The 13,571-nt window shown below is 42.3% G+C and overlaps 1 protein-coding gene across 1 annotated transcript in view; it reads left to right on the top strand.

Moving 5' to 3' along the window:
* LOC129704584 (MAP kinase-activated protein kinase 2-like) overlaps positions 1 to 13,571 on the top strand; it is a 45,644-nt gene that overhangs the window by 28,027 nt on the left and 4,046 nt on the right. Inside the window, exons 5-9 of the mRNA XM_055647804.1 lie at positions 2,656 to 2,782; positions 5,731 to 5,806; positions 7,192 to 7,316; positions 9,413 to 9,498; positions 10,028 to 10,108. Coding sequence (XP_055503779.1) covers positions 2,656 to 2,782; positions 5,731 to 5,806; positions 7,192 to 7,316; positions 9,413 to 9,498; positions 10,028 to 10,108 — 495 coding nt within the window. The remainder of the gene's footprint in view (positions 1 to 2,655; positions 2,783 to 5,730; positions 5,807 to 7,191; positions 7,317 to 9,412; positions 9,499 to 10,027; positions 10,109 to 13,571) is intronic.

Here is a 13,571-nt window from a genome sequence, read left to right as displayed (position 1 = left end):
GAATAGAAAGTCACTAAGATAGTATCTGTTGTTGACATGTTGTGGCAAAATTGAAATTCTTGGGTGTTACTATCTCAGATGATCTACCTAGATCATCGAACATAGAACAATACAGCGTTAAAACAAGCCCTTTGGCCCACAATGTCTATGCCAAACTTGAAGCCAAGACCATCTCTTAGCCACCTGCGCATAATCCATATTCCTCCATTCCATGCATATCCAAACGCCTTAAATGCCTCTATCATATCTGCCTCAGCCACCAACCCTGGCAGCACATTCCGGCGCTCACCACCGTCTGTCTAACAAAGTTGCCACATCTCCTTTAAACTTTCCCACTCACCTTAAAGCTATGCCCTCTAGTGTTGGATTTTTACATCGTGGGAAAATATTCTGACCGTCTCCCCATCTATGAAACTCATAATTTTATACACCTATCAGGTATCCACTCAATCTCTGGTGTTCCAGAGAAAACAATCCAAGTCTGTCCAACCTCTCCCTGTAGCTAATGTCCCGTTATCCAGGCAACATTATGGTAAACCTCAGCTGCATCCTTTCCAAAGCCTCCACATCTTTCCTGTACTGGGGCGATCAGAACTGCACGCAATATTCCAAATGTGACCTAACCAATGTCCCATAAAGCAGCATCCGGATTTTTGTACTCAATATCCCAACATATGACGACATGTTTACCATATACTTTCTTTACCCTGCTGTCTATTTGTATTGCTGCTTTCAGGGAGCAAGAACTCTCTGTGCTTTAATGCTGTTGAGGGTCATACCATTAATTGTATATTTTTGCCTTACATTTGACCTCGCAGGTGCAACACCTTGTACTTGCTCAGATTAAACTCCATCAGATTAAACTCCATCTGTCATTTTTCCGCCTGTTTCTGTACCTGATCTATATCCCATTGTCTACCTGATAGCCCTCCTCACAGTCCATGACCCCAGCAATCTTGATATCATCTGCAAACTTACTAATTAACCCATCTACATTTACTTTTTAATAACTTCTCTGTACATATCACAAACAACAGAGGTCCCACCCCAGCACATATTCCTGTATAACATCACTGGACACAGGCCTCCTGCATGAATATTATCTTTCTACCACAACCTTGTCTTCTATGAGTAAGCCAGTTCTGAATCCATGCATCCATGTCACTGTGAATCCAATACATATTACTAGATCCAATGCATCTAGGCTTTACTTTAGACTTTACAGATACAATGTGGAAACATGTTCTTTGTGCTTGATTTATGCTTGATCGCCTGCAACAGTTTCACTTTCCAACAATGCCTCAGATTTAAAATTCTCATAATGACTGCTCAAACTTCCCTTCTTCTGTAGTTGTCACTGGCACTACACAGCTCTGAAAGTGTCCCCACCTCCCCCCCCCCCCCCTTCCTGTGGCTCATGAATCCCTGACTTGCTTTGTTGTTCCTCTTGCCATCAACATCCTATGATGCTCTTGCCCTAAATCTCTTCATCAATCATTTACATGTTCCTTAAATCAGCTCATAAATTATCCATCCTCATAAATCCTTATGTGACTAGGTGCCAGTTTTTTCTCTGATCACACCTATGTGAGGAGCTTTGTTATTCAAGTATTTCTGCTTTAATGCATATTTCCATAACATGAAATGAATAAAATGCAGATGATATGATTATGATACAATTTCGATCAGGAAATAGAGAATCGCTTAAAAGTTACTTTGAAAATTGGCATGCAGAAAAAAATCTGTGATGAGGGTGAAAAAAAGTCTAGGGAGGGAAATTTGTTTCCATGTAACCCCACAATAATCAGACATCATCGTCTCTTAAGAATAAGCTGCTATTTTAACTACGAGTGCCTTTTGAAATTGACAAGCATCGTCAAAGATACTCTACTAAAGAATGTTATAAACAGACATTAGTATTTTTAACTTGTAGTAATATAAATAAACATTGTTGCTGAAATGGTCCTTAATATTGAAAATCCTGCTGAGAAACAAAATGTTATTGCAAGTCTAAAATTGGCAATTGCAACTCTAGCCCCTAACCCCAATTCCCCATTGATACAATTTTTTTTATGACATGGTTTTCTATAACGTGAGGTTTCTCAGGAATGTAACTATTAAGCAGAACTACCTGTTCTTTACCCAATTGCAGATGTTTTTTGGGAGTTTAGTTAATGGAGTGTCCTGTATAGGGTTCAGTCAAGGCTATTCATGTAGTTATGGTGTGAGTTCCATCCCAGGACATGTTTATAAACTTGCCTGATGTTATATTTCACAATGATGGAGATTTTGGAAGGTCCGTCCTGTAGATGAGACCTGAAAGGGTCCCGATCAATGTTAAGGGGATGCTAATGACACAGTGATATTATTTTACAACAAAAACAAAATATTTCCTAATATTCCCTCAGATCACACTACAAAACAGTAATTAGGTCCTTCCTAGCCATTCCTGTGCAGTTTGGATACTTCTGAAAGTTGGGATGAGCAACTATCCAAAAACCTCCAGGCAGATTATTTATTAAATCAAAAATTGATGATTTGTGCTAATGATTAAAAATCTAAAGATGCCATGTGGCTCTTTGAAATTTAGATAGCTGCTCTTTCTTTCAAACACGGTTTATTGTCATACTCTTGATATTTATTTGAATTTTGCAGCCAGAAAACTTGTTGTACACAGCAAAAGATTTCAATGCAATCCTCAAGCTTACAGATTTTGGATTTGCCAAAGAAACAACGCTTCACAACTCCCTAGCAACACCCTGCTACACACCGTACTATGTTGGTGAGTGCCAAGACAGTTTTTTTCATACTTTATGTATATCTATCGAGGAAAGCAGCAAGTTCCATGAACATAGAAACAAGTGACCAATTGTGTTAGGGTTTGAGTGCTAAACCCGTCTTAATTAAAAGGCAGGACCCACAGTGAAAAACACTACCCACTACCTATGAAAACAGCATAATAAAAAGCCCAATAAACTCCTGAAACGTGACCTATTTCTCCCATGCATTCATATGGCCTTGTAGTGCTTCAAGATGTTGGATTGCCACGCAATGGGGTAATCTTGCCAACTATGCCTGATAATAAAAATGACGTTATATAAATAAATAAGTTAGAAATGAATGATTCGTAACATTGCAATTGGGCTCTTAGAGCCTAGAGACTTTACAAAGGAGAATACAGGAGATTCCAATGTTTTATTGCCTCAGTGAAGAGTTATATAAGGGATTATGATGGGTGTTGATTTCATTGCAAGATGCAGTAGAGTTTACATACTTAGAACTGGAAGTCAGTACTTGATATCTCCATTTCAATGGTGTCAGTACTTGAGATCTCCATTTCTACATTTACCTCTCTCAAAGTTCTGGTTATCAGCATGCTTGAAACTTCGGGGAAAGTGGGCTGACAGAATTTTTAGACCAGTGAATGTTATTTCCATTATTACCTCCACACTCTTCTAATTTGGTTATTTTATGATTGTTTAACAGTGTGACAATAGATTTTCTAGTAAATGGGGTGAGTTGAAAGGGAGTGAGGAACTGGGATTTCAATGCATAAAAGGGAGAACAGGAAGTGTGACCTGGGTGCATTGGAGGGGAACAGGAATTGTGGTTCAAGTGTATTAGAGATCGGAGGCAGTTGAGCTGTATGCCCTGGCCTGTGGCTGCATATTGGCAAAAGATAAAACTGCTGATATCTACACCGATTCGTGCTATGCGTTTGGACAGTTATGGAAAAATAGAGAATTCATCACATCAGCAGGATGTTATTAAACATGATAAACTGGTCCTAAATTTACTGGATGCTATCCAATTGCCACACAGGAACTGTGGTCTGGGCGTATTAGAGGGAGTATGGATTCCAGGGTCTTGGTGCATAAGAGGGAGAGAGAGAACTGGAGTCCCAGGATCCTGGTGTGTTAAAGGGAGAGTAAAAACCGTGGTCCTAATTGATGGATTATGGAATGAGGACTCGATCCGTTAGACGGATTACCAATGAGGCCCCGGTGTGTTAAAGGGTGAGTAGGAGCTGAGGGAGAGCATGAACTGGGGTCCTTGTATTTTAGACAGTTTGGGAACCCAGCTCCCATCCAGAAGAGTTAGTTTGGGACTGGACCCCGATATGTTAAAATGAGAGCAAAAACCATGTTCACGGTACATTAGAGGAAGCACAGGAAATGGGGCCTGGTGTGTTAGAGGGAGAGTGGGAACCAGGGCACAGTGAGTGGAAAGGGAAAGCAACAAAAACTGCTCAGTGAGCCAGATACTGAACTATAGGGATTTCCAAAGAATTAGACAGCAAATGAGCAGAGTTTAATATGACAATGGGAAGCATCAGGAGTAGAAAATGTGGGCTACGGAGGATACAACTGTTAGACCTTGGAAGACTTGTCGGCCTCTCTCTGTCCTAGCAGTCAGTCACTATAATCAGCCTCATTATAAAAAATTTGAATTCAGAATGTGATATTTTCCGAGGTGTGGAATCTAACCTCGGAGGAGCATATGACAGTGGTTGGGTTTCTAGTGTAGTCACATCTGACTTTGTACAGGGCATCTTTGTCACTTGGAAGGGCATGTTTATCAACCAAGTCTATTCGCCTTCTTGACTTTGGACAGTAATGGGATGTTGGACCTACTGTCCTCGTGGTTGTAATATCAGCAATCTCATTATCACGTCATATTTGGGTCCTTGATGGGGAGACCACTTTAAGGAGATCCCCAGAGCCTATGTATCCTATAACTGAGAAACCACCACAGTACAATCAGTTCCGTGGGCCCTCTGCAGGGGAAGACTAAGTTATTAAAATTTATTTGCTGATAATGATGTTAAGAATATCGCCATGACCTAAATGTTGTACTTTTATCCTTTATCGATGCACTGTAGATGCCTTGATTGTAATCATGTATAGTCTTTTCCAGGTCAATGGTACTTTAATTGTCACATGTACTGAGGTACAGTGAGATCTTTTTTGCATAGAGTTCAGTACAAGTTTAACTATAAGCACATCTTAGATTCAGTACAAGTGTATAAGAATAGTACACTGAAACAGTATACAAGAGTCGCCAGATTTTGGCACCTTTTTCAAGTCCCAGTTGTTATTAGTGCAAAGTTCTTAACCTTGCCATGAAGGGCAGTTGTCCTGGCGGTATTGCAGGGTCGGCCGTTGGTGTCGCGTCCAGTCCGTGCACTCGGCCTCTCGGAGCGGCGCCCGATCCAAACCGTTAGAAACTCTGCCTGAGGAGGTGATTTCAAAAAGGGCAGATCATTTCTTATTGTGATTATTTTTGGATCTTCGTCGAGGGCAGGGTGCCAGATGGGACTGAGTACGTTGCTCAATTGAAACCAAAAATTAATTTACGATTTACTGATGTTTGAATACTCAAGAAATTGAACAGTGCAAGTTGCGCTGCAAGAAGCAGCTTCTCAGTAAACCTATCAAAACTTCCAACGATCTTAGCATCTTGCTATAAGGCAAGGTTGACATAATACATCCCATAAATATAATAATTCGCTTTGCATTCATAGATATGACACTCGATTTTAGAAAATATATTCACCCATACCTAGATAATATACAAGATGACAGCTGTAATCAATCTAGGTTTACCGTTGGCGAGGGTGTACTGCAAACTTCCATTCCTCTTAAGGATATCTTCTATCATTATTTTCATTTCACATCTGTTTTGTTCAGCCTTGCCCTGGATTCTATTCCCATTCTTGTGTCCTTGCAGCTCCAGAGGTCCTGGGCCCAGAAAAGTACGATAAGTCGTGTGACATGTGGTCCTTGGGAGTCATCATGTACATTCTGTAAGTAGCTTTTCTTTCTGCTTTTTAGTTATCTCCCTTCAATTTTTTTTCATAAACATTTTTTAAAAGCGAGATATTAGTGAAGTAATGCAGCATACGTTCATTTGATAGATAGTAAACATTAATGTATATAACGCGGTGACCTGGAATTTCCTGAGTTACAGTTATGTTGAAACAGTTGTGGTTTCAACATAACTATTGACACAAATTTTCAGAGTATTGCACATCAGCGTATGCCTAAAATTATGTGTGCTAATGCCAACTTTTCTGAAACTTTTGGGTGAAATCATCACAGTTGGGATTGAATAAACTGAAATAGTGTTTTCCTTCCTTAAGTTCCTCTTTGTCATATGAAAAGCGTGCTATGCACATTAAAGTTTGTGACTATTATGTACTTTAGGCACAGCATGTTTAAGATTTTCTGGTTTGAATGTAGCTAAAAATACTGTTCAAAGGCAGCAAGCATATAATGCAGGTCTCAGTAGAAATTTTAACGATTGCTATGAAATGCCAGAATGTTAAATGGGTCCTGCTGTGCCTAAATCTTTGAACTAAATGTAACCTCACTTTGCAATGGGTGAAAATTCAAAGCAAGGTGCACTCTCTACTGAATCTGTGTTGATCCTCTAGCCTGGTTACAATGATGCGTATTCTGGCCCATTCTGGAAGATATGGTTCTGTACATTTTGCCGTTCTCAAGCAACTAGTCTATGAAGCACCTCTCCCAGTTTATCCTCCAGTCTCCAGATACTTGTTAGGAGGACCTTGCAAGGGTTAAGTACGCCATGTCTGAATTCTGGGCCTGGGTCGATATAGGGCGGTCCCTCTGGCTTTACTCTTTCTCTGCTTTAATTCAACAATCACAGCACAATTGAGCATTTGCTTAGCCAGTCACAGTACCACATTGCTGGATGCCTGATGTCACATGGCCCACTGAAGGAGCAGGTCTTTGTCTTGAATCTCATTAGTGAACCTTATGGGTTTTGAACAACAATTCAGTAAGTTAATCAATATCAGCATTTCCACGGCTGCCATGGTGGGACGAACTCTGCTCAAGGTTTGTTGGTCCAGGCCTCTGTCCATGTAGGCCCACTCTGCTCCTCTGCCTAGCTGCTCAGCAGTGAACCTTTCTGAACAGTTCTGCAAGGTGAACATCAGGTTTGGTTTGAGGTCAATTCTGATCAAATTGAGCAGCTTCTTGACCTCCTCTATCTATGCATTTGAACAAAGATCAGTCCATTGAGTGGGTCATCTGTAGGTTACCCGTGTCTGTCCACCTGCTCCTCTACAACATTAAGCTCCATAGGAAGAGATGGGAAATGATTTCAGGAAACAAAATCGTTTTCTTCTGGGCACAGTGCTAATCAAGGTACCTCTGCCCACAGGCTATGTGGCTACCCTCCGTTCTACTCAAATCATGGCCTAGCCATCTCACCTGGGATGAAGAAAAGGATCCGAATGGGACAATACGAGTTTCCAAACCCGGAATGGTCAGATGTCTCTGAGGAAGGTAACTGGATGCAAGTTAAACCCATTGTCACCAGATGTGTACCACTTGTAGCCATGGATTTGCTCATGCTGTCAGATTCAGATATATTTGAGCAGAGTAAATAAAGTTCCCTATCAAACAGTATTGGGGACTGTTGCTCTATATCCAGTCTTTATTTAATGGGATGGTAGAGCAGAGTTGGGATGTAGGGGAGAATCCAGGTCCCTAACTGATTGACAAGAAGGTTTCAACATGTCAAGAGTCAAGTCAAGAGTCAAGAAAGTTTATTGTCATGTGTCCCAGATAGGACAATCAAATTCTTGCTTTGCTTCAGCACAATAGAATATAGTAGGCATGAATACAGAACATATCAGTGAGTCCATATACCATTATATAAATATATACGCACATCAATAAATAAGCAGATAAAGTGCGAATAAACAGATAATGGTCTATTAATGTTCAGAGATTTGTTTCAGTTGAGTTTCATAGCCTGATGGCTGTGTGGAAGTAGCTATTCCTGAACCTGGACGTTGCAGACTTCAGGCTCCTGTACCTTCTACCTGAAGGTAGCGGGGAGATGAGTGTGTAGCCAGGATGGTGTGGGTCCTTGATGATGCTGCCAGCCTTTTTGAGGCAGTGACTGTGATAGATCTCCTCAATGGTAGAGAGGTCAGAGCCGATGATGGACTGGGCAGTGTTTACTACTTTTTGTAGTCTTTTCCGCTCCTGGGTGTTCAAGTAGCCGAACCAAGCCACGATGCAACACCTCACACTTTTTTTGTATTAAATTCCATCAACCAATCCTCTACCAACCTGGCCAATCGATCCAGATCCTGCTGCAATCTTTCACAACCATCTTCACTATCTGCAAGACCACTCATTTTTGAATCACCATTCGCATCCTGTCAGTCAGTCGCATCCTGCATTCTGTGCTCTTTGGGAATTGTGTTGTCCATGCACGGAAATCGCTATCAAAATATGGAGGGGACGGGGGGACACAATTTATTGGCGGCACACACATATACACAATACAAAAAAAGTGTGAGGTGTTGCATTCTGGGACGTCGAACAAGGGCAGGGCCTACACAGTAAATGGTAGGCCTCTGGGGAGTGTTGTAGGGCAGAGGGATCTAGGAATACAAATGCATGGTTCCTTGAAGGTCAAGTCGCAGGTTAATAAGGTGGTCAAAAAGGTTTTGGCACTTTGGCCTTCATCAGTCAGAATATTGAGTATAGACGTTGGGAGGTCTTGTTGCAGTTGTGTAAGACATTGGTGAGACTGCAGTTAGAATATTGTGTTCAGTTCTGGGCACCATGTTATAGGAAAGATATTGTCAAGCTTGAAAAGGTTCAGAAAGATTTACGAGGATGTTGCCAGGACTAGAGGGTGTGAGCTATAGGGAGAGGTTGAGTAAACTGGGTCTCTATTCAATGGAGCGCAGGAGGATGAGGGGAGATCTTATAGAGGTATCCAAAATCATGACAGGAATAGATTGGGTAGATGCCCAGAGTACCTTGCCCAGATTAGGGGAATCGAGGGCTGGAGGACATAGGTTCAAGGTGAAGGGGAAAAGATTTAATAGGAATCCGAGGAGTAACGTTTTCACACATAGGATGGTGGGTGTATGGAACAAGCTGCCAGAGGAGGTAGTTGAGGCTGGGACTACCCCATCATTTAAAAAACAATTAGACAGGTACATGGATAGGACAGGGTTGGAGGGTTATGGAACAAGTGCAGGCAAGTGGGACTAATGTAGCTGGGACATTGTTGGCCAAGGAACAAATTCCCGTACTGTATTTGAGAGATGTGACAACGTACCAGTCACCAACACCTACACCTACAAAGTACACCCTTTGTACAACCTCTTCTTGCAGCTGATTCACTGTAATGATTGAGGCATCCTGGGGAACCTCCCCTGCACCCGCTCCACAGCCTCCACATCCTTGCTGACTCCTGGGTCAGTTCACACAAGCCAACCCTCGCCCTTCCTCAGTCAGGCTTCCCTTTTTAATATTCATGTTTGGGTGATGATGTCTCTGACACAGCCATGTGAGGCTGTGTTGCTGCCTTAAAAAACAAGCCTTGAATAACTGTACTTTTCCTTTCTCTACAGCAAAGGATTTGATCCGGCAGGTGCTGAAGACGGACCCCACTGAGCGAATGACCATCACTGAGTTTATGAACCATTCTTGGATTAACGTAGGTGTCAGCAATCTGCCACCATTTTATATATACATTGTGCGGCAGATCCTTCTCAGGGCTTTAAAAGAGAACTATTTGAAATCTGCAGTTGTACTGTTGGCTGTAGGAGCTGTAGTGACAAGAGATCGAAGAGGTCTGTGTGTAGGACATCAGAAATTCCCCGCATTATAGAACAGGGTCGATAACAGTACATCACAACTGGTTCATGGTTCGACTGTTAGCCATGATTCAAAGGTCTGTTTATTGTAACATGTACCAATTAAGATACAGTGAAACTCGGATTACCACTACTTATAGTTAATAGTCTATAATCCAGGCAACATCCTGGTGAAGTTCCTCTGCACCTTTTCCAAAGCCTCCACATCGTGTCCAGGTGGTGACCACCAGCGAAGCACCCTGACAAGCCAGAACAACTGTGGCATTGAGTGATATAATTTGAGGGGACTGTGGAGCAGACTGGAGCCGGTTTGTGCTGGGGTTGCTTACAGAAAGTGCAACAATTCTTAAATACTCTTTGTACTTCCAGCAATCAATGGCGGTTCCACCAACTCCACTCCACACAAGTCGAGTACTTCAAGAAGAGAAGGACATGTGGGAGGAGGTGAAGGTCAGTACGTTCTCACTCACATTCCCTTTGCGCAGATAACACATGACACAGTGTTGAAATGAAAAAGGGAGAGCCTGCGTATACAGAGCACCTTCCATGATCTCTGGTCATCCCCGAGTGTTTGAAAGGTAAAGAAATCCTTCAGAAGGCTGGCTTCCACATGATCTAAGGAAATTCAATATCCTGTTTACTCCCAGAAAGTTCCCTCAAACAGCAGGCATCCCAGTTACTGAGGGGAGAGGCTAAACAGGGAAAAAGAGGTTATGTAACTTTAGGATAGGCCTGCTGGATAGATTCCGATATTCGATTGTGCGCAAAGTATCAAGGTGTGGGGATAAGGTGTTGATTGATGCTGGAATCTTGGCAAAAAATAGTGCTGGAGGAATTCAGTGATCAGGCAGCATCTGTGGAGGAAAATGGACGGTCGACATGCAGAAAACAAAGGGTCCCGACCTGAAGCAACAACTGTCCATTTCTCTCCATAGACCCGCTGAGTTTCTCCATTATTTTTTTTTTTCCTTACATAATCTGGCATCATAAATGTTTCATTTGTTGAAGAGCCCAAGGCAACTGGAATGGAGCACTAGCTATCCATCCGCTCAGCTTTACTCAGGCATTGCCAGAAATAATTATTGATGATTCGTTTCATTCTACTGATTTTAAAATACAATACTGCACATGCTGGAAATCTGATCCAAATTGTTGGAAACATTCAGCAAATCAGGCAGAATATATGAAAAAAGAAACAGTTAACGTTTCACTTTCTGATGAAAGGTTATTGATCAGCAAATGTAAATGTAGGTTCTCCTTCGATGTATTGCTGGAACTTCAGATTATAACCCTCGATAGTCAGCTACATTGGCTGTGTCATAGTCATGCAGCACGAAAACAGGCTCTTTAGCCGGGCGTGTCCGTGTCAACCAAGATGCATCATTTAAGCTGGTCCCATCTGTCCGTGTCTTTTAAATGCTTTCGAGGACCTTCCTCAACTACCTCCTCTGGCAGCTTGTTCCCTTAACACACTGCCCTCTGAGTGAAAAAGTTGTCCCTCAGGTTCATATTAAATCTTGCCACATGTTCTCTGGTTTTTGATTTCCTTACCCAGGGTATAAGACTGTGCATTCACCCTATCTCCCTCATGATTTTATACACCTCTATAAGATCACCCCTTATTATTTTGTTTTAGGAATAAAATCCAAGCCTGTCCAACCTCTCCCTAGAACTCAGCTACTCACGTCCTGGCAATAGGCTTGTAAATCTTCTCTGCATTCTTTCCAGCTTAATGACATCCTTCCTATAGCACCGTGACAAAAACTGAACACAATGCTCCAAGTGCGGCCTCACCAGCATCTTCTATGACTGTAACACAACATTCCAAATTCTATACTCGATACCCTAACCGATGAAGGCCAATGTACCAAACACTTTCTTGGCCTCCCTATCTACCTATGATGGCCCTTTGAGGAAACTGTCCCTATACTCCTAGATCCCTCTGCTCTACAACATCCCCAGAGCCCTACCATTCACTGTGAAGGTCCTGCCCTAGTTTGACTCCCCAAAATGCAACATCTCCCAATTCTCTGCATTATCCTCCAATAGTCACTCCTCAGCCCACTTGCCCAACTGATCGAGAGCCAACTGTAATTTTTGTTTACCATCTTTGCTATCTGTGATACCACCCACTCTGCAAACTTACTAATCATGCCTTGTACCTGCCACAGAAGGTAGTTGAGGCCAGTTCATTGGCTATATTTAAGAGGGAGTTAGATGTGGCCCTTGTGGCTAAAGGGATCAGGGGGTATTGAGAGAAGGCAGGGATGGGATACTGAGTTGGATGATCAGCCATGATCATATTGAATGGCGGTGCAGGCTCGAAGGGGCGAATGGCCTACTCCTGCACCTATTTTCTATGTTTCTATGTACATTCTCATCCAAATCTCATCCAATGGGAAATCATGCTTGACTAATCTTCTGGAATTTTTTGAGCATGTAATGAGGAAAATGGACAAGGGAGTCAGTGGATGTAGTGTACCTGGACTTTCAGAAAGCATTTGATAAGGTTCCACATAGGAGATTAGTGGGCAAAATTAGAGCACATGGTATTGGGGGTAGGGTACTGACATGGATAGAAAATTGGTTGGCAGACAGGAATCAAAGAGTAGGGATTAACGGGTCCCTTTCAGAATGGCAGGCTATGACTAGTTGGATACCACAAAGCTCAGTGCCGGGACCGCAGCTATTTACAATATATATTAATGATTTAGATGAAGGGATTAAAAGTAACATTAGCAAATTTGCAGGTGACACAAAACTGGGTGGCAGTGTGAACTGTGAGGAGGATGCTATGAGGATGCAGGGTGACTTGGACAGGTTGGGTGAGTGGGCAGATGCAGTTTAATGTGGATAAATATGAGGTTATCCACTTTGGTGGCAAAAACAGGAAGGCAGATTATTATCTGAATTATGTCTTGTTGGGAATAAGGGAAGTACAACAATATCTGGGGATCTTTGTTCATCAGTCACTGAAAGTAAGCATGCAGATACAATAGGCAGTGAAGAAAGCGAGTTGGCCTTCATAACAAGAGGAATTGAGTATAGGAGCAAAGAGGTCCTTCTGCAGTTGTACAGGGCCCTAATGAGACCACACCTGGAGTATAGTGTGCAGTTTTGGTCTCCAAATTTGAGGAAGGACATTCTTGCTATTGCGGGAGTGCAGCGTAGGTTCACGAGGTTAATTCCCAGGATGGTGGGACTGTCATATGTTGATAGAATGGAGCGGCTGGGCTTGTATTCTCTGGAATTTAGAAGGATGAGGGGATCTTATTGAAACATATAAGATTATTTAGGGTTTGGACACGCTAGAGGCAGGAAACAAATTCCCGATGTTCGGGGAATCCGGAACTAGGGGCCACAGTTCAAGAATAAGAGGTAAGCCATTTAGAATGGAGATGATGAAAAACTTTTGCACATAGAGGGTTGTGAATCTGTGGTATTCTCTGCCTCAGAAGGCAGTGGAGGCCAATTCTCTGGATGCTTTCAAGAGGGATTTAAATAGAGCTCTAAAGATAGCTGAGTCAAGGAATATTGGGGAGAAGGCAGGAACTGATTGCGGATGATCAGCCATGATCACAGTGAATGGCCGTGCTGGCTCGAAGGGCTGAATGGCCTACTCCTGCCCCTATTGTCTATTGTTGCTATAAACCATGTAAAGCATGCGCCCAGCACCGATCCCTGAGGCACATTATTTGTCATAGGCCTCCAGTCTAAAAAACACCCTCCACCCTCTGCATCCTTTCAATTACCTTACCTTTCCAGGTGACACTCCCCATCAATACTGAAAACTGAAGCAGCGTGATTCTGATCAGTAGATGCATGGGTCTCGCCTGGAACATTAACTGTATCTATTGCATTAGAATACTTCCTACTCACTGCATTAACACGTTTAGAATCGAATGGAATAGCA

Source organism: Leucoraja erinacea, chromosome 16, assembly GCF_028641065.1.
Source record: "Leucoraja erinacea ecotype New England chromosome 16, Leri_hhj_1, whole genome shotgun sequence".
In the NCBI taxonomy this organism is placed as follows: domain Eukaryota; kingdom Metazoa; phylum Chordata; class Chondrichthyes; order Rajiformes; family Rajidae; genus Leucoraja; species Leucoraja erinaceus.
Note: the sequence above shows the minus strand (reverse complement) of the source record. Positions and strands in the feature narration are given on the sequence as shown.